Below are 23,933 nucleotides of genomic sequence, written 5' to 3'. Positions count from 1 at the left end.
GTAGTAGTAGTAGTAATCCTAATACTAGTATTAACAACTACAGTGTATTACTCTTGTATACACTAGACTAGTGCAAGATATAGGAGAATGGGAGGGCATCTGACACACAAGGATATAGAAGTGTGGGAGGGCATCTGACACACAAGGGTATAGAAGTGTGGGAGGGCATCTGACACACAAGGATATAGAAGTGTGGGAGGGCATCTGACACAGAAGAACACATGAGTGTGGGAGGGCATCTGATACACAAGGATACAGAAGTGTGGGAGGGCATCTGACATACAGGATCCAGGTCAAGGCTGTGAGACAGACACACCTGTTCCACACAAACACATCTGTGAACTTTAGACTTTTACCGCTCAGTTTGACCTGGTTTAGTTCAGGCCACTGTTTAGCCCTGGTTTAATCCTGGTTTAGTCCCGGTTTAAACCTGGCGTTGTCCTGGTTTTGTTCTAGTTTAGACCTGGTTTAGCCCTGGTTTAGTCCTGGTGTAGGCCTGGTTTAGCCCTGGTTTAGTCCTGGTTTAGTCCTGGTGTAGGCCTGGTTTAGTCCTGGTTTAGACCTGATGTAGTCCTGGTTTAGACCTAATATAGTCCTGGTTTAGCACTGGTTTAGACCTAGTTTAGTCCTGGTTAAGTCCTGTCCTGGTTTAATCCTGATTTAGACCTGGTTTAGTCCTGGTTTTGCCCTAGTTTAGTCCTAGTTTAGTCCTGTTAAGTCCTGGTGTGGTCCTGGTTTAGTCCTGGTTTAGTCCTGGTGTAGTCCTGGTTTAGGCCTGGTTTAGTCCTGGTTAAGTCCTGGCTGAGTCCTGGTTTCTCACACATTTTACACGCCAATCATATTTAACACAGATGGAGCGGCTAAAGTGACTTTTGTTCAAACTCAGATGTGTGTTGTTGTTGTTGTTGTTGTTGTTGTTGTTGTTGTTGTTGTTGTTGTGTTGTAACGATCAGGTCCAACATGTGTGACTTTACCTTTTGGATATTTCAGTGTAACCAACAGAACTGTGTGTGACCTCTGACCCCACCTGAGATTATGACATCATCACCTAGAACCTGAAAACCAGCTACCGGGCTACAGCTGCTCCAAAACATCAACTACCACTTTTTTCCCTATAAAAAAGATTCAGCTGATGCAATACTTCCTCCTCCTCCTCCCACACGGACAGGCTCAGGGAGGGGCCGCAGTCTGGACAGATGTGGCCGGGCAGGAGGGGGGTGGAGCCCGGGGAGCGCACCGGAGGAGGACCGTGAGGAGGTCTGTGACTCCGAGGCGCCTATAAATGGGCAGCTACACGTTTCTGCACAAACAACTTTTCCCTGGAGTTTTTCGAGAAGAGGACTTGTGGCTCGTGACGTCAGCTGCGGGTTTGTTTTTTTCGCATTTGAGTTTGGCGCATTACTTTTTTTCCCCCACAGCGCAAATCTAAAGACCCACGTCAAAATGAGCCACGTCGACGTGAAGAACATAAAACCAACCACTTTTGAAGAGGAGTACTTTGACGAGTACGAATACTACAACCTCTCCGACAAATATGCGGGTGAGTGGCTCAATAAAGCTCAATAAAAGCCGCAAACTGCGCCTCTTTGTCACGTGACTGTCAATGTTTTTGTTTTTGTTTTGTTCCAGAGGGTTCGGCTCGGAAAGGCAGGACCAAAAAGGAGGCGAGCGACAACACGAACCGCCCGAACCCCGGAGGCCATGAGCGCAAGATCGTGGACAAACTGATGAACAGCGAGAAGAAGGCCAAAGAGTAACCCGAGGTACGTCTGTGCACGTGCGGGTCATGGCTCTATTATCACATCGATCGCCGTGTTTTGTTAGTTCTGTGTTTCCTGTCACAAACTGGAGAAGAAAAAGTCTCATCTGCTTCACCACAAGAGCACAGTTTTATATTTCTCTCACTCTAAATGTGTGATCAAGTCCTGCCTTAGATTTAATAAAAGTAAGTGTAATCTGAATACCATCAAATGAAAAAGTAACTATACCAGAATCCAGTTACTCTAACCTAGTACTCTACGTGTTCTCCAGTTCTGGGTGCATGTATTCAGTTACTTCACAACAATCCCATAATATAAAAAGTATTGTGTTTTTAAATGTTTGAGTAACCACACAACATAAGACAAAAATAACACAAGTAGAACTCAAAAACTACAAAAATAACATAAATATAACACAGAAATAACACAATAATAACAAAAAAAAACGATACTTTCATAAATATTACACAAAATACCATATGTTTAGTTTACTGTGTGAGTGAATCTTTAGCGCTCCTCCTCCTCGCGCGTGTTTATGTGGGCCTCGTGCGTGTGTTTATGTGGGCCTCGTGCGTGTGTTTATGTGGGCCTCGTGCGTGTGTTTATGTGGGCCTCGTGCGCGTGTTAATGTGGGCCTTGTGCGCGTGTTTATGTGGCCCTGGTGTGGCCCTGGGATTCTGATAAGCGGCATGTCCTTGGAACAGTTCAGTTTGTTCTTGAACTTCATCCAACTTTTGGTTTCCTGTTGGTTTTACTTTATCTCTGCTGCTTTAGGGGCCAGTGCCGTTCTCCGTCCTTTTACTAAACAAACAAACAAAAAAAAAAAACAAAAAAAAAAAACGACAAACATTTTATTTGCATCGTTCCGACAATTTGAATGTTAATTGTTATTACTGTTGGTTATGACTGGTGCAGTGGCGCCATCTAGTGGTGCTGTGAGGAGAGTGCGCTGGGCTCTTCTCAGACTCTGCGGACCATCTGTGAGTTTAGCTTTTGTTAATTCGCTTATTTCTTCCGTCATTTGGCGCAGTCAAGAAGATAAACAAAACACATCACTGCAGTTATTCCGCAGATTGAAGCTTAAAGGTCCGTATGACACTATGTTCCACTTTGTGATGTCATGTGGTAATACAGGAAGTGCTCTACTGTGTTTTCAAACTCCACACACCTTCACTAGAACCATTTGGATGATTTCAGCCCTCTACTGAGCGAAAGGTAAAAGGAGTTGTTAGCTTAAAAACTGAGAGAGAGAGAGTCACTCAGAGATGTGACTAATAATAAAGGGTAACTCTGTGAATGAAACAAAACACAACTATCAACATTATAACAAGGCTTAAATCTCAGAGTCAGTTTGAGTAATACAGGACCTTTAGCACTTATTTTGTTGAACTGATTGCAACAAACCTGCAAAACAGTAACCCCCCAGTTGTGTGTGTTTTGGGGACTGTGCTGTTCTCTGTAATCATGATGTGAAATGCTAGCCTGGTCACATGATCAGATGTTATCATTTCTCCGATCACTGAATCCGACCGGAATGCCGTGGTCCTAACTCTTGTTTGTTTTCCAGAGCGAGTCGGACGGCTTTTCTGGAATTGATCTTGGTCTCCTTGGTGACTCGTGATGTGGGAGCACGCCGGTCTCTGATTGGATGACACCCGAGCATCCACAGGCTCCTCCCAATGGGCCTTGAGCTCCGCCCTCACCTGAGCTCTCACCTGGTCGTCACAGCGACAGGGGCACGGAGCGGGGCCTGTTCTGTTTTGAGGAAGTTTTACACGTTTTTTTAAAATAAATGATTTTAATAAAACTTTTGTGGTTATTTCTGTAGGTTTTAGTTCATGAGTGAAAAAAAAGAAAAAAAAATGTAACTAAAACAAATTACAGAAACATTAGACATGACTGATAAGTCTCAAGATGATTATCAAATCAGAAATCTGAATGAGCCTCACATGACTCTCTCATTTGAGTTGCCAGTTCCAAAGCTAAAATCCAGTTGTTTTAAACCTAAAAGGACTCGCTCTGATCTGAATGGCCATTACCTTAAGAGATTAAATATTACTCAGTCATGAATCACTCCAAACACAACTTCAAAGGCTCAATGAGAAGAAACGACTAGAACATGGTTAAAGATCTGAAAAGAACAGACCTGCATTCCCACTATGACCAGGGCTGTGTCTCTTCTCCACAGATCTGACCTGTAACTCGGCCTGATGGCATTACTTTTTTTTCCCATGGAGATAAATGTATTTAATACCATACGATACTGCATTCCCAGCAAAGCAATAACATCTCCATGGAGACAAGCAGGTGGCAGACCCCTCAACAGAAAAGTGACATAGTGCATCTTTAAGTATGTCGTTTCAGAGCAACAGGAGCAAAATACTGTAAGAGACAACAAGGGTTTAATTTAGGTCTATATCTTTATTAATACATGAGTGTTAATAAAGATATAAGTGAAGCATTTTTACTTCTATTGATACTTTGCAGCTGGTGTCATCCACATTTCCTGGGGGTGTGATGCTAACACAATCTGACCATAAAGAAGTGATTTATCTGAACTACAACAGGTGAGCTGATTTCTGCTGTTAAACTCCTAAAGAATCAGAATCAGAAGACTTTTATTGCCATAGTCTGTGAACACAGTTCACAAACTAGGCACTTGCTTCGGTGAAAAAGTGCAACATAAACACACTGAATAAATACAAATACAAATAAGGGCAGAACATTTCACCATAGACATACATGTAAAACACCCCCAGTGTGACGTCACTGCAAAGTATTAATCGTTTTATTTAGTTATTCTAGAAAAGTGTAAAAAGTAAAACGAACCAGACAGCTGCACCTTTCAGCTGTTCAGTCAAACACCTGAGCAAAAAACAATTTGGAAAATGTCTAAAGGCTATGCTGTATTCCCGTATATGAGATGCCCTCCCATGATCCTCCTGTATCCCTGTGTGTCAGATGCCCTCCCGTCCTCCTGTATCTCTACATTTAAAATAAAAGAGGGTTTGAAACCTTTGTATTTAATTCTCATGCATTTCAGAACATGTTTGTAGAGGTCTAAACTACAGGCTGAGCAGCTTTTATACAAAATAAGAGCCCATGGAGACACAGGGAGGGCATCTGACACACAGACATATTATATTACCTAATGAAACTGCAGCATGTTTCTGACTCATGCAGCTTTCGTGTCCATCTCGTGTCTCCTCTCTCCTCCTGCTCCGTCTCCACAGCGGACACCCCGTCACGCGCTCGGAGTGGAAATAGTCTCAGGAATGCGCCTTTGTTCACTGGCTGCGGAGTTATCGCGTGAAATCAGTGTGTGTGGTTCTCTGGTCTCGCGAGAGGTTGTGGTCGGACGCATTCCGCACAGGCGACGTATCCGGGGTGAACGCCACGCAGGCTGCAGAAAATCCACGCAAAACCGCATGAAACCCGGAGGAAACCCGCAGGAACTGATCCAAACGCACCGACACCCAGACGGAACCCGGGCACAGACAGGGGGACCCGGGCACAGAGCAGCCAGAGCCGGGCACGGAGAGGCCGGGCCCGGGCGCACAGGGCGGAGGAGCCATGGACGATGAGCGGTTCATTCAGGAGGTGCAGTTCCACAGTGTCCTGTACGACACCACACACCCCTTCTACAAAGACAACAGCCGCAAGGAGCGCGCGTGGGTGGAGGTGGCTACGGCGCTGCAGTCCGACGGTCAGTGACGGGCCCGGGGCTGGAGTGAACGAAGTACAAATACCCACACTACTGTAATAGAGTAGACTTCTATCACTGACTTTTTTTTTTTTTTTTTTTTTTTTCCAAAATTTGTTTATTTGGCTTATACAGAAATTGTACAATATACATTATAGCACAAATAGTGAGAAAGTAGAAAGGTATTCTGCACAATCTCCTTTAACACAACACAATACACACACAAAAACAAAAACACCACACTAACATTCTCCATCCAAATGACAAAAAAATAAAATGCAGTTACCCATCCTGACCATGCACATACATACACACACATAGATACATGTGCATATGCATACACATAAACATACACATTAAAATGAGAACCCATGAAACTAGATGACGTAGGAGATGAGCAATTATATAAATAGCTAGATACATTTGGAGAAAGAAAAAAAGGACCTCCAGAAAAAAAGGGTTAATCTGGAATAGAAGGGAAGTTAATGTGCTGTACTATTTGGAACAGTGGATGCCATATTTGTGCAAACCTATCAGAGGAGCCATGAAGTGTCAATCTTACCTTCTCAAGTTTAAGAAAATATAATACATCCTTAAGCCATTGTATAAATATTGGAGGCTGCGGATCATCCATTTCAATAAAATTACCCTCCTTGTGAGAAGGGTTATATAAGCAAGGGAGTTCCTCTGGGAGTTGGAAAGAGGAGGTGGCCCTACAAAAATCGCAAATTAGGCACTCAAAGGATTTGGGTGAATTTTCTCGCCAATAACACTTGAGATTATTGAAAAAATTTCAGTCCAATAACCATAGAGTTGTGGACATACCCAAAATGTATGAATAACGGTTCCCGTAGATTGTTGGCACCAGTCACATGTAGGACAAATGTTGGGGTATATTTTGGATAAGCGTGATTTTGTATAATAAACCTGGTGAACAAGTTTACACTGTATAAGACTGCCTGGCACATATGGAAGACTTATGTGTTACAATTCGTGACTCGTCTCATCAGACAGAGTCTCACCAAGATCTCCCTCCCAAAGGGCTTTTATCGAGTCAAGAGAACGAAATAGACCCTTTCAAGGGAGAAGTGGATAAATGCAAAGAATCAATAGGAGAATCTTCTATCACTGACTTATGTTATTATATTATTATTATTATTACGTTATTTCAATACAAGTATTACTCAAGCAGAAAAGTAAAGTATCCAGATCAAAAAGTACACCAAGACGTACAGAGTTTCTTACAGAATACTGCCTACTGCCTAGTACAAATACTCACATTACTCTAACAGAGTAGATGTAGTGAGTAGACTTTTAAGCCTGTGCTTGTGAGTTTTTCTCCTGTGTAATGTCACTTGTGTGTTTTCAGTGTGTGATTGTAAGGCTCGATGGAGGAACCTCCGGGACACGTTTGTGAAGCACCGAAAGAGGCTGGGAATCCCGAACGGCTCGGGAGGCTGGCCCCAGAAGGACTGGAAGTACTCGGAGCTCATGTCCTTCCTGCTGCCTTTCGTTGTGCCGCGAGCGTGAGTCCGGCCTCAGCATTCACACGTTTGTCCCAAAAAGAATCAAAAATCACATTTCCTCTCTGTGTTTGGTGCAGCTCTAAACGCAAAGCCCCAGCAGAGGCAGAGGGCGAGGGAAGCTCCGCCCCCTTGTCACCTGTCCCTTCTCCCCCTTCTCCCCCGCCTGCCCCAGCGCCGACCCCTCCACAGACGCTCCACAGGGACCGCGCCCGCAGGTCTCGGAGCCCCAGGGACAGAGGTCTGCCCTGGGCAGAGCGGCGGCCGAGGGTCCCTGAGAGCGACTGGGACGAGGCGTACCACTTCTGCCTGAGCACCGTCCCTCAGCTGATGCGGCTGAGCTGGAGGCGGCGCCACACGGCCAAGATCGAGATCCTACGAATCCTGGAACGACTCCGCGAGGAGCAGGAGGAGCAGCTGCCTCTGTGCCCCAGGAGAGTGCACCGTGTAGGGGACAGCCACAGCAGAGCAGGCCCCCGAGGACCAGGTACACACCACACACAAATACTACACACACACACACTCAAATACATAGACACAAATACCACACACACGAATACCACACACACATGAATATCACACACACACATACATGCTCTGACCACCTGGCTCCGCCCCTCGTATAGTGGCAGAAATGAGCGGTGTTGATTGGCTGCGTTGCGTCGTGTGGGGTGGGTCTCGGCACATAGGCGTGTGACAGCTCTATTTACTTTGTGAAGGCTCCGAGTCGGACCAGCGGCGTTCCGAGTCGGACCAGCGGCGTTCCGAGTCGGACCAGTACCAGCGGCTGTTCCGGGAGCTGTTCCCGGAGGACGGCAGCTTCGTGCGGCTCGTGGGTTTGTCTCGGGGTCAGTTTGAGGAGCTGCTGAGCCTTGTCGGGGAGAGTCTGACCCTTCAGGACACAAATTACAGACGCTCCATCCCGGCCTCTCTGCGGCTCTGCATCGGACTGAGGTCAGTTGCAGCTAAACTCAGTCAATACAACAATATTCACTCTGTATGATCCTCTTTATCTGAGCCACTGAGCCAGAACAGACACATGAGCCACTCTTCTGCTACAACTGTTATCAGTGTCATTCTTAACATCAGCATCAGCACTGGTATTAGCATTAACGCTAGCGTTTCTCCTGTTATAAATTATTCATTTGTTAATCAATGGGAAACCAAATGACTTATTTTATTCACTTCCTGTATATATCCTACAACCTGTAATATTTAACTTCTGAACTGGCGTTTCTATGACACGTTTGACCTGGCGTTTGCAGGTACCTGAGCTCGGGGGACCACTTCCACAGCATCGCAGAGACGTTCCACGTGGCACTGTCGTCCGTGTGTAAGATCGTGCCGCAGGTGGTGGCTGCGCTCTGGGATGGCCTGAAGGGGGAGCTGTTGGCGGCTCCGGGTCTGGAGCGGTGGCGTTCCGTGGCGGAGGAGTTCCGGCGTCGCTTTGACTTCCCGTTGTGTTGCGGCGCTCTGGATGGGAGACAGGTGCTGCTCAAGGCCCCACCCCGTTTTGGCACTCAGGGTCAGAGGGCGGCTTCCGTTGTGCTGCTTGCCGTGGTGGATGCTTTCTCGCGGTTCCTAGTGGTGGAGGTCGGTGGGTTCGGGCGAGTCAGTGACGAAGGGATTCTGGAGAGCTCCGTGTTCGGACAGGCTCTGACCCAGGGCAGGCTGGACTTGCCTCCGGCTGCGGCTCTCCCGGGAGCGGAGCATAGAGGGCCGCAGCCCTATGTTTTTGTGTCGGACGAGACGTTTACGTTGCGCACCAACGTGATGCGCCCATTCACTGGGCACTTTGTTGCGCCGCATAAGCGTGTGTTTAACCAGCGCCTGGCGCGGGCTCAGCGGGCGGCCGACAGGGCCTTCGCCCGCCTGGCGTCGCACTGGGGCCTGTACCGCCGACCCGCCGAGACACGACCCGAGGTGGCAGAGCAGTGTGTGAGGGCGACATGTCTTCTGCATAACTTTATACTGGAGTCAGAGGGAGGGGAGGGGCCAGAGGATGAGGAGGGGCCAGGAGAGACAGAGGGGGAGGGGCCTGTAGGGGTGAAGAAGGGTCCTGTGGAGGAGGGTACAGTTGGAGTAGAGCAGTTGTGGGAGGGTCCTCAGGGGAATGGGCCTGTGGGTGAGGAGGAGAGAATGGAGGCAGAGCTTGAGGGGGTGGAGCCTGTGTGGGGGGAGCCTGTGGGGGAGGATATGGCAGAAGAAGAGAAGGGGTCAGAAGCGGAGGCAGAGGGCGGGGGAGGGGCTCTTGGGGGCATGGCCAGCAGGGGCGAGACCAGTGGGAGCGGTGCCAGCAGGGGCGTGACGTGGCGTCTGCGGCGGTTGGAGCGGGGATGGGCGCACAGACCGACCAATGAGGCGATGAGAGTGAGGGACGTGTTCACGGAGCACTTCTCTGCCGAGGGGGCGGTGCCCTGGCAGAACGCCGCCTAACAAACATAAAGCTTTATACACGTTATTGTTATGTTTATTTCTGAAGGTGCCATTGGTTCTGTACTTTTTGTTTATTGCTCAAAATAAGTTGTTTTCATAGAAATCCCTGAGAGTGTTTTGTATTTTCTTGCTAAACTTTAAAATGTTGTAATGACCCAAATAAAACTATATCATATAAAACTTTCTACATTGATACATGTGTTCTGTATTTCTGTGTGGTTCATCGGTCAGTTCTCTGCAGAGTCGTGTTGCTCTGTGTGTTAAATCTGAGCTAACACAGAGGTTGAGCTTTTATTTGTTGCTATGGTGATGTCATGGTGATGGCTGCAGGGCAGTTGCTGTGATGGACACATCCTTCAAATTAGAACAGTGCCCCCTCATGACGATGTAGAAAAGTGCACAAACTGTCCTTTGAGAGTTGTTTTTGTTTGATTTAAAAAAAAAGTTTTTTTACATATTGCTCCGTTAATGGAAAAACTATACGTTTAAAGATGCGCTATTCTGTCAGATGGACCATGTTCTAACTCTGTTCCCTCATCAAAAACATGAAGAGGTTTTAGATGTCATCCATCCATGTTTGAGTAATCTAGCGATCTCTCCTGGATCCTGTTTGATCCAGCTTATGGTTAGCAGTACAAGACTCCGCCCACAAGCCTCTACCCATGCTCCCACATGACAATTCTTCATAAATATACAAAAACATGATAAAAACAATTGATACTTTGCAGCTGATGCCATCCATATTCTCTGAGGGTGAGATGCTAACTCTATGCACTGCTCTGTCTGAAGCTTAGTCACTGAACTTTTAGTTGAAAATCAAACTCCTAAACAGGAACTTAACCACTTGGACTGATCACAGGAAAATGAAAATGTGGAATTTTTTCTCTTTTTCAGATGATCTAAACACTTTTCACGCTGTGCTAGTGTGTGCATTGTGTCTCCATGGTAACTGTACAACATTCCACCATAGATATCCATGTAAAACACCCCCAGCCAGATGTCACTGCAAAGTATCCTGATGTGATCTGCAGCTTTTAAAACATATTAATATGTTGATTTGGGCGAATATACCATTTTCAAAACAATAAATGGAAACATGGAGAGCTAAATATGTTATGTGTTACCTGATGTAAGTAAAATACTCCATCTTTAATACCCCAGAGAAGTAAAATACCCCCTCTTTAATACCCCAGAGAAGTAAAATACCCCCCTTTCATGTGACAAGTTTGTGGAGCCAGTTCCAAGCAAATAATGAGAAGGCTCTAAATCTGTGTCCTGTGTCCTGCAGGTGTCCAGATGGAGCATGTGCTGGTTAAACAGGAGCCTGAAGAACAGCACATCAAACAAGAGGAAGAGCGCCCTCCAGAGGTCACTGTGAGCGTGGGTGAGGACAGCACAGAGACACAGGGAGGGGACATGGGACAGGACTCTGAGGACACAGACAATGACGACGACTGGAGTGCTCCTTTCAGCTGTTCAGATGCACAGCTGGAGACGGAGTTTGTGAACGGAGGAGACGGGCTGCACTGACTCGCTTCACAACCACAGGGTCTCAGGTTAGATACCCAGAACATGTGAGGCAGTTCCATGTGGAGTTGGCATGTTCTGACAGACAGAGGTGGGTAGTACTTGGTTACCTTTACTTGAGTAACTTCTTAAAGAAATTGTTTCCAGAGTACCTTTCCAGCAGAATACTTTTACTCCTACTTAGGTAATATTTTTATTGAAGTAACAGTACTCTTACTTGAGCAATATATAGTACAGTGTACATACGTTTCACTGCTCATCCAATCCGCTTCTTCAGTTCTGGTCAGATTGATGGCGGACATTGCCTTATATCTATCTGAGGGGAGGAGCTAACTACACTGAAACTGTTAACAGCTGTGGTTTACAGTTTCTCTATGTAGGCTTGATCTATTGAGCTACACTAAGTGTGCACTGTGTCCGAGTCATACTTAACATATTCATTCAACTCTTAATGGGGGCTTTCACATCTATTGGCGTCCTGACTAGCTCTATTGTTCTCTTTGTTTCCTTTGTTTGATTTGGATCTGTGGATAGAGTTATAGATGGGGTAAAGATGATGTCCAACAGGAAATCTCAGCCTAGAAGGAAAGGTGTAACTATTCCTTACACAGCTGATGTGTCTTAAAAGCTTCATAGAATTTTCAGACAGTATGAAATCCCAGTCTATTTCAAACCAACAAATACTTTAAGACAGAAACTGGTTCACGCAAAGGACAAAACCCTGAGCCGTAAACAAAGTAATGTGGTGTACTCCATTCAATGTAGTGAAGAGTGCAACCACTCCATAAGAGGATGCACCAACACAGACATGAAAGCTCCTCTGGACCCCAGTCCACGGTACATCTCCATCTCAAAGACACTAACCACTGCTTTGAAGAGAGTGAGGTACAGATCTCAGCCAGAGAAAAGAAATGGTTTGAGAGGGCAGTTTTTGTTAGGAAAGACAATCCTTCCATGAACAGGAATGGGGCCCTCAACCATCCCCTATCACATATCTATATGTACATCTTCAAACCCAAAGCAAACAAGGGAAAGAAAGAGAACAAAGAGAGAGCTAGCCAGGATGTGAAAGCACCCATTAAGAGTTGAATGATGTATGCTAAATATGACTCAGGCACAGTGCACACTTAGTGTAGCTCAATAGACTTAGCCTACAAACACAAAGAATAGCTGCTCACAGTTTCAGTGTAGTTTCTTCAGACAGATACAAGGCATCAATCTGACCAGGACTGAAGAAGTGGACAAGCAGCAAAATGTCTTCACTCCAACAACTTTTTGTCCAATTGGCAGATTTTACTTTTGGCTTTTACTATATAGTACAGTGTAACAGTACTCTTATTGCAGTAATATATAGTACAGTGTAACAGTACTCTTACTGCAGTAATATATAGTACAGTGTAACAGTACTCTTACTGCAGTAATACATAGTACAGTGTAACAGTACTCTTACTGCAGTAATATATAGTACAGTGTAACAGTACTCTTACTTGAGTAAAAGTTGTGTTCCTCTTCCCACTGTGAGTCTAAAGTGACTTGAACTTTATGTAATAATATGAAATGATTTGAACATTTGTGTTTCTCCTTCAGATATAATTTAGTTTGGATCATTTTTGTGGCTCTTGAAAAGTGTAATGTTTTTTTCTCCTTCAACTGAAGATAAATAAGATGTTATGTCCCGACAGTTACTCTTTAAATTCCTCTTACTTGAGTAGCACTCCAAATACATTTTACTTGAGTAATTTCTTGGACCACTACTTTGTACTTGTACAAAGAGCAATATTTTTTCTGAAGTAACATTACTTGAGTACTTTTTGGCTCCTCTGCTTGTGATGCTCTGATAAAAATGTCTTTTTATTGTGTTGGTATGTTGAGTTACATTTCTGCTGTTTTTTTTTCTTATGAAATATTTGTGATGTATTTTGTATTAAAAGTGTTTTATAAACTACAGTCCCATCTGATCCTTTGTGTCCAGAGCCTTGACCTGCAGAGACACATACAGGTGTGTCTCATTCTCAGTTTATGGACAGGCCTCAAGTGAAAAAACTCCAGAATTCACTCCCTGAGCTGCAGAGGAGGCACTAGCACTGAGTCATGATTGGCTGCAGGTGCTGGGGTTTAGGTAGTGACCATTCAGATCAGAGTGAGGCATTTTAATTTTAAACCAGTTGGATTTCAGCTTTGAAACTAGAAACCCAGGGAGTCATGTGAGGCTCATTCTGCTTTCTGATTGGATAATTGTCTTGAGGATTGTCCGTCATATCCATTGTTTTTGTGATTAATAATAAAACAGCATTATAAAAGTTCTCACTAAACGTTCTATTTTATGTGAACATGTTTACCTCATAACTGGGGTCACAGAGAGGTCACGTTTATGGAATTTACAGTGGACAGTTCCTTTAAAGAGGAGATATTTTACTTTTATGGGGTATTAGCTGCAAACACATAACATATTTAGATCACCATGTTTCCTTTTATTGTTTTTAAAATGCTATATTTGCCCAAAACAATGTATTAACATGTTTTATAAGTTTCACTATCATTTTTGGCTTTGATCGATGTGCTAAGTCACTCCCACTTCAGAGTGCTATCACGACACAATCAGCATCCCACAAATTAAACTACTGCACATCACATCAGGTTTGTCAAGTTGCTGTGTACAGTTGTATCATGTTTTTGTATATTTATGAAAAATTATCATGTGGATGACATTGGCTTGTGGGCGGAGCCTTGTACAGGCTCGTACTGCTAACTGTAAGGGGCGTTAGAATAGGGCCCAGGAGAGATCGCTAAAATACTCATGCATGGATGACATCTAAAACCTCTTCGGACATGTTTTTAATGATGGAACAGCCTTAGAACATGGGAGAAAGCTAAAAAAAAATCGACTTTGCATAATACAGTACCCCTCTTTTAGGGTCTATTTATCACCATCCAGTAGAAGGCGCTGGTCCTTTTAGCTGTTCAGTCGTGTTAGCTCTGTGTTAGCTCTGTGTTTGTGTTAGCTCTGTGTTAGCTCTGTGTTTGTGTTAGCTCTGTGTTAGCTCTGTGTTTGTGTTAGCTCTGTGTTAGCTCTGTGTTTGTGTTAGCTCTGTGTTAGCTCTGTGTTTGTGTTAGCTCTGTGTTAGCTCTGTGTTAGCTCTGTGTTAGGTTCGTGTTAGCTCCGTTAGCTGTTAGCTTTGTTAGCTGAAGCTGAAGCCAAATAAACCAGTTTGTAAAATGTCTAAAAGCCTGACACTCCGGGCTCTGGTGTCTGCGCGTCTGACTGCGGCTGCAGACGACATCTTTGCGCTATTTGAGAGAACCATAGCGGAGTATGAGGAGCAACTGCGCCAAACACAAGAGGAGACCCGCACACGGCAGCACCTGCACCGGTGCTGCGCTGCGGAGAGCCCGGGCACGAGGCACCGAGCCCCGGGGAGCCCGCACGGAGCAGGTCGGTCTCCCTCCTGTAACCCTGATGCCCTCCCATCCTCCTATATCCCCAAGTACCAGATGCCCTCCCATCCTCCTGTATCCCTGTGTGTCAGATGCCCTCCCATCCTCCTGTATCCCTGTGTGTCAGATGCCCTCCCATCCTCCTGTATCCCTGTGTGTCAGATGCCCTCCCATCCTCCTGTATCCCTGTGTGTCAGATGCCCTCCCATCCTCCTGTATCCCTGTGTATCAGATGCCCTCCCATCCTCTTACATCCTTGTGTCAGGTGCCCTTCCATTTTTTCAACTTTACGCCTTTTATTTCATCTGGTCCTTGATTAAATCAAGTCTACTTTTTTATTTAGTTTAGTCCTGCTGTAATTCTGGTTTAGATCCTCTTTAGTCTTGGTTTTGATATCATTTAGTCCCGGTTTAGTACTTGTTTAGACCTGGTTTAGAACTTGTTTAGTCCTGGTTTATTTCTCATTTAGTCCTGGTTTAGTTCTCGTTTAGTCCTGGTCTAGACCTGATCCTTGTGGTCAGAGTTGCTGATATGACAGCTGTAGTTGTGTCCTCCTGAGTAGCTGTATGGTCCATCAACAGAGCGTGGTCATTCAAACGTATCATCTTCATTGTGTCTCCTGCAGGTGTCCAGACGGTGTTTGTGAGCTTATACACTGAGATTCCTCTGGTGAAAGAGGAGCCAGAAGAGCAGAGTGTTAAACAGGAGGAAGAGCACCACCGAGAGCTCACTGTGTGTGTGAAGAGAGAGGAATGTGAGCTCAGAGATGAGACACAGGGAGGGGATATCAGCGCAGAGACACAGGGTCATGTCCACATCCAGACGTCAGGACACACAAACGTTGATGAGGACTGGAGAGTTTCTTTCAGCTGTTCAAATGCACAGCCGGAGACAGAGGCTGATGGAGGGCACTTCAGAGGAGAATATGCCACAAACTCAGGTCCATTTGCTGATTTCAGGCTTGCTCTAGAGCCGAGTGTATTCTGGAGGACACAAGACATGCCTGGAGACACACCCACAGACACACCCACAGACATACCCACAGACATACCCACAGACATGTCCACAGACATGTCCACAGACGTTGCCACAGACACACCCAGACACAGAGACATGTCCACAGACACGCCCAGAGCTCCGCTAAAGAAGCACCAGTGCCCTCTGTGTTTCAAAATGTTTATCACCAAAAGTCATTTGCAAAGACACAGCACCGTTCACTCAGGGGAGAAACCTTTCAGCTGTTCAGTTTGTAACAAGCGCTTCAACTCCAAGTCCTACCTGATCGTGCACATGAGGAGCCACACAGGGGAGAGACCTTACAGCTGTCCCTTCTGTAACAAAGGCTTCTCTCACAAAAGTGCCTTCAATTTCCATGTTCAGACGCACAGCAACGAGAGGCCCTACAGCTGTTCAGTGTGTGGGCGGAGCTTCACGGTAGAGGCATACCTTAAAGTACACATGAAGACCCACAGCGGGGAGAGACCTTACGGCTGTTCAGTGTGTGGCGCACGTTTCGGTCGTGCCAACACACTGCAGAGCCACATGACAACGCACTCTGAGGTGAAGCAGTTTATGTGCGTAATGTGTGGGCGGGGCTTTGCGCACAAACACAACCTGGACTCGCACCAGTGCAAGCACGGTGCAGAAAGACCTTTTGGCTGCACAGTCTGACACGCCACAGACAAGAGACCTTTCGGATGTGCAGTGGCACGCTACCCAAGAAGAGACCTTTCAGCTGTACAGTCCGATAAAAGCTATTCAAGTAAAAAGTTTGTACGCTCAAAACTATGAACAACACGTGGAACATGGTTAACAAAAACACCAAACTCCAAACTTTTTCTAGATTTTTATTTATTTTATTTATAACAACAATGGTCCACATGGAGCAACAGCACAACAGCATAATATGCCACAGTTAGTTAAGAGGATAGTTTCTATCTGTTGCCCTTTGGCAGATGAACAAACAGCCCCTGGAAAGAGGGATCACAGTAAGATAAAACAGTCAAACATTTCATCTTGAAATTTAGGTAAGTCTGAGCAACAACAGCAAAGCAGGCAGTCCTAACCATATCCCCTAAACTCTAAACCCTAAACTCTAAACCTTAAACCCTAACCACTGACCCTAAACTCTAAACCCTAAACTCTAAGCCCTAACCGCTGACACTAAACCCTTAACTCTAAACCCTAACCGCTGACCCTAAACCCTAAACTCTAAACCCTAACCGCTGACCCTAAACCCTAACCGCTGATCCTAAACCCTAAACTCTAAACCCTAAACCCTAACCGCTGACCCTAAACCCTAACCGCTGACCCTAAACTCTAAACCCTAAACTCTAAACCCTAACCGCTGACCCTAAACCCTAAACTCTTAACCTTAAACCCTAACCACTGACCCTAAACTCTAAACTCTAAACCCTAACCGCTGACCCTAAACCGTAAACCCTAACCGCTGACCCTAAACTCTAAACCCTAAACTCTAAACTCTGACCTCTTACATACCTTTTCAGACAGAGAAACATCATAAAAGTCCTGACAGAGCAGCAGAGCGAGGGAGGGCAATGTTTATTTGTGACATGTAATTTATAGACACTTGAGTCAAACAGTTTGAAAACATTTTAAAAAGAGCAGAACAAAGACCTTTACCCTTTGAACCCTGATTTGAACTTTGACCCTGACACAGCTGTGAAGTGAAAACCATTTGAGGGACTTCATCATGAAGCTCAATGAGAGAAGGACAAGGGTTTGAGCTCCACAAAGCAAAGGGAGGACACTCTGAGGATCTGAATATAAAATATGTTCATCTCCTCTTTCCTCTCGCTCCCTCTCTCCATTCTTTTACCCTCTCTATTCTCTCTCCCTCCCTCCTCTCCTCTTCCTCTTCACACATAGACTAGTACACGCCCATGGACCACTATGGAACCTACTTGGACACTGAGGGATTACACAAACATAAGGCCACATGGGAATATAAAAGAAAGTACTACCATTGAATGTTAAAAATCACATTTCTACATTCACATTGTCTAAAGAAAGTTTTTTTTTTTTTCTTCTTGGTATCGAGATCGGTATCAAGTCTATTGCGTTGCATTAAAATCAAGTTTGCATTTAGAATGAGTCAGAAGTTATTTATTCATTCTTCTCTGGCTTATATCTTTATATAGTACAAAAGATAACAAAATGCTATTCAAAAGTAACTTCAAAAGTAAACTTGGGTCTACAGAAATCCTCCATGTTTTTCAGGCCTGTGATATTTTTGTCCTTTCTTTTTCCTTCATAAGTTGCCATATTTATTTTGATACAGACAGACCACGCTTGTCCCTGACTGGCTAATCCACCTGTCAATCACACCCATGTGAACTCTGGGAGATTCACCAGTGACCAGTCACATCTTCACAAAGTATTGATACTTTGCAGCTGATGTCATCAACATTCACTGGGGGTTTGATGCTAACTGGATGCACTGCTCTGTCTGAAGCTCTGTTAGACTTAAATCTTTAACACAATCTGACCATAAAGAACAGGTGAGCCGATTTGTGCTGTTAAAGAAGTCACTCTCAAATAACATTACAGTCGCAAGCTAGCTAGCATTAGCCAACAGTTTTTCAGTGAGTCCCTCTCACCTTTTTGTGTAAAATCAAACTCTTAAACAGGATCATGAACGCTCAGATCACAGACTCCTCAAAATGTGCTGTTTAAATCACTTTGGGATTTTTTAGACTAAAAGACTTAAAGCTTTTTTGTTAGTGTTTGCTAATGTGTGCATTGTGTTTCTATGGCAACTGCAGAAAATTCCACCATAGACATACATGTCGAACACCCCCAGCATGATGTCAGTGCAGAGTATCAGCTGATGTTTGTGAAGATGAAATGTCTGAAATAAAAGTGAAAAAATCTGAAACTGGTTTTGTCTCAGCTCAAGTTACTCTTCATAAGACGAGGGCAGAGGTCAGACGAGGGTCAGAGGTCACACGAAGGGCATATGAGAGTTAGAGGTCAGATGAGGGTCATGCGAGAGTCAAAGGTCAGATAAGGGTCAGACAAGGGTCAGATGAGGGTCATAGGTCCGGAAGTCTGGAAGAATAAATAAAAGAGTAATACCTCCCGCAGACCACAGGGAGGCAGGAGCGAGCTGCACAGGCCTCAGAGACAGAGGTGAAAAATATGAAACTTAATTAAAAATCATAATTCATGATTTTATTTTGTGATTTTAATCAGTAAAAGCATTTTTAATTACTTTAACCAGTTTAGTCCTGGTTGAGTCTTGGTTTTTGACCTGGTTTAATCCTTGTTTTGATTTTGTTTAGTCCAGCTTTAGTCCTGGTTCAGTCCAGTTTTAGTCCTGGTTCAGTCCTGGTTTAGTTCTGGTTTAATCCTCGTTCAGTCCTGCTTTAATCCTGGTGTAGTCCTGGTTAAGTTCTGGTTTAGTTCTGGTTTAGTTATGTTGTAGTCTTGATTTGATTCTTATGCAAAGTCCAGAAACAGCAGCGCTTCAGGAATTCCCCTGTCGCCTAGCAACAATCTGCTGATCCGCCAATCAGAGCGTAGAGATAAAAGAGGTCCCAACAACACTGAGTCCTGCTTTAGACTGGATTAAGACCCTTATTTAGACCAGGTTTAGTTCCTTGTTTAGTCGTGGTTTAGTCCTGGTTTAGACCTGGTTTAGACCCAGTTTAGACCCAGTTTAGACCTGGTTTAGACCTGGTTTAGACCCAGTTTAGACCTGGTTTAGACCTGGTTTAGACCTGGTTTAGACCTGGTTTAGTCCTGTTTTAGACCTGGTTTAGACCTAGTTTAGACCCAGTTTAGACCTGGTTTAGACCTGGTTTAATCTTAGTTTCTGGTCAAATTTTGAGGAAGATTTTACATTTAAACAAAATCCTAAAGGAGCTGTCCGCGGTGCTGAAAGAAAGTCCTCATGAAGTTCAACTCAGGACCAAACCAGGACTGAACCATAATTAGTTCCCTGTGTTATTAGGTGCAGTTCTGGCAAATGTTTTTCATTGTTTTAACAGCTGTTTTATCTGATGAATTCTGTTTAGTCCTGATTTAGATCTGTCTTAGACCTGATTTAGTCCTGGTTTAGTCCTGTTTTAGACCTGGTTTAGACCTGAGTTTCCTGTTGTATAATTCATATTGTGGATATGCAGTGTTTTGTTGCAGTGTGGGCTTTGCTCCTCCTCCACATCCACAGATCAAACCTGAACAGCTGAAAGGAGGAGAGCTGGAGATCTGCATGATCTCCTCTGAACCCACTCCCACCTACAGTATTAGGGCTGAACACCTGCATGGTCCCCTCTGAATCCACTCCCTCCTACAGTATTAGGGCTGAACACCTGCATGGTCCCCTCTGAATCCACTCCCTCCTACAGTATTAGGGCTGAATACCTGCATGGTCCCCTCTGAATCCACTCCCTCCTACAGTATTAGGGCTGAACACCTGCATGGTCTCCTCTGAACCCACTCTCTCTTACAGTATTAGGGCTGAACACCTGCATGGTCTCCTCTGAATCCACTCCCTCCTACAGTATTAGGGCTGAACACCTGCATGGTCTCCTCTGAACCCACTCTCTCTTACAGTATTAGGGCTGAACACCTGCATGGTCTCCTCTGAACCCACTCCCTCCTACAGTATTAGGGCTGAACACCTGCATGGTCCCCTCTGATTTGTTCCATAGGTAAAAACAGAACACCGCTTTGTGTTTTGAGGTTGTGATAAAAATGATTATGTTAAAATGCTTCAGTGGCACAGTCTCTCCTCATAACGGCAAGGTGTCGGGTTTGATTCCCAGAGTGTTAGTCCTGGTTTAGACCTGATCTCTGTTTAATCATGGCTTAGGCCTGATCTAGTGTAGATCTTATTTAGCCTGGGTTTAGTTCTGGTTTAGTCCTGGTTCAATACTTTTTTGGCCCCAGAACCATGTGGAGACTTTCTGTGTGTAGACTGCATCAGACCTGGGTCCTGACCGGGATCTTGGCTCAGACCTTGGTCCTGACCAGGATCTTAACTAGATCTGGTCTGTTTGTGCTGCAGTGTCGGATTCAAACTGCTGCAGTGCTCCCATGTGTTACATAAGAATACTATAGAGAGAGAGAGGAGGAAGAGAGGAGAGAGGGAAGAGAGTGGGGAGAGGGCAAGGGAGAGAGAGAGAGAGAGGAAGAGAGAGTGGGGCGAGGGGGAGAGAGAGAGAAAGGAGCAAGAGAGGGAGAGAAAGAGGAGAGGGGGTAAAAAGACAACTAAAGAGAAAGAGAGAGAGAAAGAGGGAAGGGGAACAGAGAGAAGGAGAGGTAGAAGAGATGTGGGGCAGCCGAAAGGGAGAAGTAGCGGGTGAGAGAGATAAAGGAGAGATTGAAAGACAGGGAGAGGGGGCAGACAGGGATGCAGGAGTGGGAGAGAAAAAGGAGGAGGCGAAAAGACAAAAAGAAACAGAGGGAGAGGAAGAGAAGAGGAGTGGAGAAGAGGAGGAGGAAAGATAGAGAGAGAAAGAGAGGACAGAGATAGTGAGAGGTGAAAGAATAGAAGAGAGACAATAAAAAAGAGAGAGAAAGGGAGGGATGGGGGAAGAGAGAAAAAAGAAGAGAGAGAGTAGAGGGAGGAGAGAGCCTCTTCTCTGTATCATTAAGTGTGATTATTCTCTGATTATATGTATTACAGACACAGATGCAGCTGAGACCAGACCCGAGTCCAAGACCAGGACCTGGGACTAGACCAGGACCTGAGACTAGAAACCAGACCAGAAACTAGACCAGAGACCAGAGACTAGACCACAGACCAGAGACTAGACCAGAGACTAGACCAGAGACTAGACCAGAGACTAGACCAGAGACTAGACCAGAGACCAGAGACCAGAGACTAGACCAGAGACTAGACCAGTCCTGATTTTGTTCTGGTTTAGTCCTGGTTTAGTTCTGGCCCTTAAGCTTTGAAAAGGAGACATGAAAATGATGAAGCGAGTGTAGGGATTAAGAGGTTAGGAAAGGAATTAAGGAGCCATTGTGAAGTGCCCTCATTAACTCCTTAGTGACACTGATAAAGGATGAAGGAAAGGACAGAGGACGCAAGGAAGCTTAGGAGGTAAGGGAGGAAAGGAGACAAGGAAGCTTAGGAGGTAAGGGAGGAAAGGAGACAAGGAAGCTTAGGAGCCAAAGGAGGAAAGGAGACAAGGAAGATTAGGAGGTAAGGGAGGAAAGGAGACAAGGAGGCTTAGAAAGCAAGAGAGGAAAGGAGACAAGAAGACCAGAAACTAGACCAGGTCAAAACCAGGACTAAACCAAGTCTAAAGCAGAACTAAACCATGTCTTAACCAGGTCTAAACCAAGACTAGACCAGGTCTAAACCAGGACTAATCCAGGACTAAACCAGGACTACACCAAGGAAGAAAAGGAGACAAGAAGGTAACATTGGAAATGAGGAAGGAGGCAAGGGAACAAGCAAGTTTAGGAGACGAGTGGGGAAAGGAGATGAGGAACTAAACCAGGACTAAACCAGAAGTAAATCAGGACTAAACCAGGACCAAGGGAAGGAGACGAGGAGACCAAGAAGGAAGCAAGAAAGGAGATGAAAAAGGAGAACAAGGAAGGAGAGAGGAGACAGTGAAATAAATAAGGAACGGAAAGAAAGAAGGAGACAGAAAATCAATGAGAAAGGAAGAAATGAAAAAAAATCTGAAACAGACAGAATTGTCTTTAATGACATCACCACATTCCACAGACCAATGATATTTAAAACAGGGGGGTAGGAGACAAGGAGGTAGGAGACAGGGGGGTAGGAGACAAGGAGGTAGGAGACAGGGGGGTAGGAGACAGGGGGGTAGGAGACAAGGAGGTAGGAGACAAGGAGGTAGGAGACAAGGGGGTAGGAGACAAGGAGATAGGAGACAGGGGGGTAGGAGACAAGGAGGTAGGAGACAAGGAGGTAGGAGACAAGGAGGTAGGAGACAAGGAGGTAGGAGACAAGGAGGTAGGAGACAAGGGGGTAGGAGACAAGGAGATAGGAGACGGGGGTTTCTTGAGTCTGACTCGATTACACCTGGACTAATCTAATCCTGCCTTTTATTATCTGTAATGAGGCTTTAACGAGAAACCACAGGAACAGCAAGAAAATAGACCTGGTTTAGATCTGGTTTAGACATGGTTTAGTCCTGGTTTAGTCCTGGTTTAGTCCTGGTTTAGTCCTGGTTTAGACCTGGTTTAGACATGGTTTAGTCCTGGTTTAGTCCTGGTTTAGTCCTGGTTTAGTCCTGGTTTAGACCTGGTTTAGACATGGTTTAGTCCTGGTTTAGACCTGGTTTAGTCCTAGTTTAGACCTGGTTTAGTCCTGGTTTAGTCCTGGTTTATACCTGGTTTAGACCTGGTTTAGTCCTGGTTTAGTCCTGGTTTAGACATGGTTTAGACATGGTTTAGACCTGGTTTAGACATGGTTTAGTCCTGGTTTAGACCTGGTTTAGTCCTGGTTTAGACCTGGTTTAGACCTGGTTTAGACCTGGTTTAGTCCTGGTTTAGACATGGTTTAGTCCTGGTTTAGTCCTGGTTTAGACCTAGTTTAGACCTGGTTTAGACCTGGTTTAGACCTGGAGAAGGAAGGAGGAAAGCAAGGCCAGAAGGAATAAAGGATGGAAAGATGGAAGGACGGGAGGAGAGAAACGAGAAAGGAAGAAAAAGAGAAGGAAGGGAAGAAGGGAGAAAGGAGAAAAGGGAGGATGGAGGGAAGGAAAGAAGGAGAGAAAGATGGTAACGCTGACAGACAGCTGCAGTAGTCTTTCAATCCACAGTTATAGCCACAGCTGCCCTGGGACAGACATGAGACTACAAGTCTGAGCTATTGGCCCCTCCCACAGACACACACACACACCGACACACATGCACCCCCCCCACACACACACACCCACTGATACACACACACAGACACACCCCCACACACCGACACACACACTGACACACACACCCCGACACACGCACACACACACCCCGACACACACACTGACACGCACACACACACACACTGACACACACACCCCCACACACACACCGACACACATGCATACACACACCCACACACTGATGCACACACACAGACACACCCCCACACACTGACACACACACTGACACACACACCCCGACACACACACACACACCCCGACACGCACACACACACACACACACACACCCCCACACACACCCCCACACACCCCCCGACACACACACACACACACACCCCGACACGCACACACACACTGACACACACCCACACACACACCCCGACACACATGCACACACACACACACACACACCCACACACTGATGTACACACACAGACACACCCCCACAGACCCCCCCCCCCACACACACACACACACCCCGACACCCCCCCCCCCACACACACACACACACAGATGCAGATTCCTGTTGTTCAGGTTTATTAAGCCTCTGCTTAATGTAACAAATATTACATGTATAATTTATATTCTGATGCAACACTTTTTTACACAGAGGAAAAAGAGGACAAGAGAATGAACGAGAGAAGGAGAGAAGGGGAGAGGAAGAGGAAAGAGA

The 23,933-nt window shown here is 45.4% G+C and overlaps 3 protein-coding genes across 3 annotated transcripts; all 3 read left to right on the top strand.

Moving 5' to 3' along the window:
* Positions 1-1,249: 1,249 nt before the first annotated feature.
* On the top strand, positions 1,250-3,543 carry nupr1b (nuclear protein 1b). Its single transcript, XM_033970516.2, has 3 exons — positions 1,250-1,540; positions 1,630-1,763; positions 3,328-3,543. The coding sequence occupies exons 1-2, from the start codon at positions 1,444-1,446 to the stop codon at positions 1,755-1,757; spliced, it is 225 nt and encodes a 74-aa protein (XP_033826407.1). The 5' UTR covers positions 1,250-1,443; the 3' UTR covers positions 1,758-1,763; positions 3,328-3,543.
* Positions 3,544-5,107: 1,564 nt separating this feature from the next.
* LOC117374702 (uncharacterized) lies at positions 5,108-10,952 on the top strand. Its single transcript, XM_055223774.1, has 7 exons — positions 5,108-5,466; positions 6,833-6,989; positions 7,067-7,473; positions 7,706-7,940; positions 8,252-8,962; positions 9,469-9,482; positions 10,711-10,952. The coding sequence occupies exons 1-7, from the start codon at positions 5,334-5,336 to the stop codon at positions 10,950-10,952; spliced, it is 1,899 nt and encodes a 632-aa protein (XP_055079749.1). The 5' UTR covers positions 5,108-5,333.
* Positions 10,953-13,895: 2,943 nt separating this feature from the next.
* Positions 13,896-18,279, top strand: LOC117374701 (zinc finger protein 16-like). The gene is made up of 2 exons (XM_033970888.2): positions 13,896-14,382; positions 15,010-18,279. The coding sequence occupies exons 1-2, from the start codon at positions 14,166-14,168 to the stop codon at positions 16,053-16,055; spliced, it is 1,263 nt and encodes a 420-aa protein (XP_033826779.1). The 5' UTR covers positions 13,896-14,165; the 3' UTR covers positions 16,056-18,279.
* The last annotated feature ends 5,654 nt before the right edge of the window (positions 18,280-23,933 follow it).

This window comes from Periophthalmus magnuspinnatus, chromosome 8 (genome assembly GCF_009829125.3).
Source record: "Periophthalmus magnuspinnatus isolate fPerMag1 chromosome 8, fPerMag1.2.pri, whole genome shotgun sequence".
In the NCBI taxonomy this organism is placed as follows: domain Eukaryota; kingdom Metazoa; phylum Chordata; class Actinopteri; order Gobiiformes; family Gobiidae; genus Periophthalmus; species Periophthalmus magnuspinnatus.
Note: the sequence above shows the minus strand (reverse complement) of the source record. Positions and strands in the feature narration are given on the sequence as shown.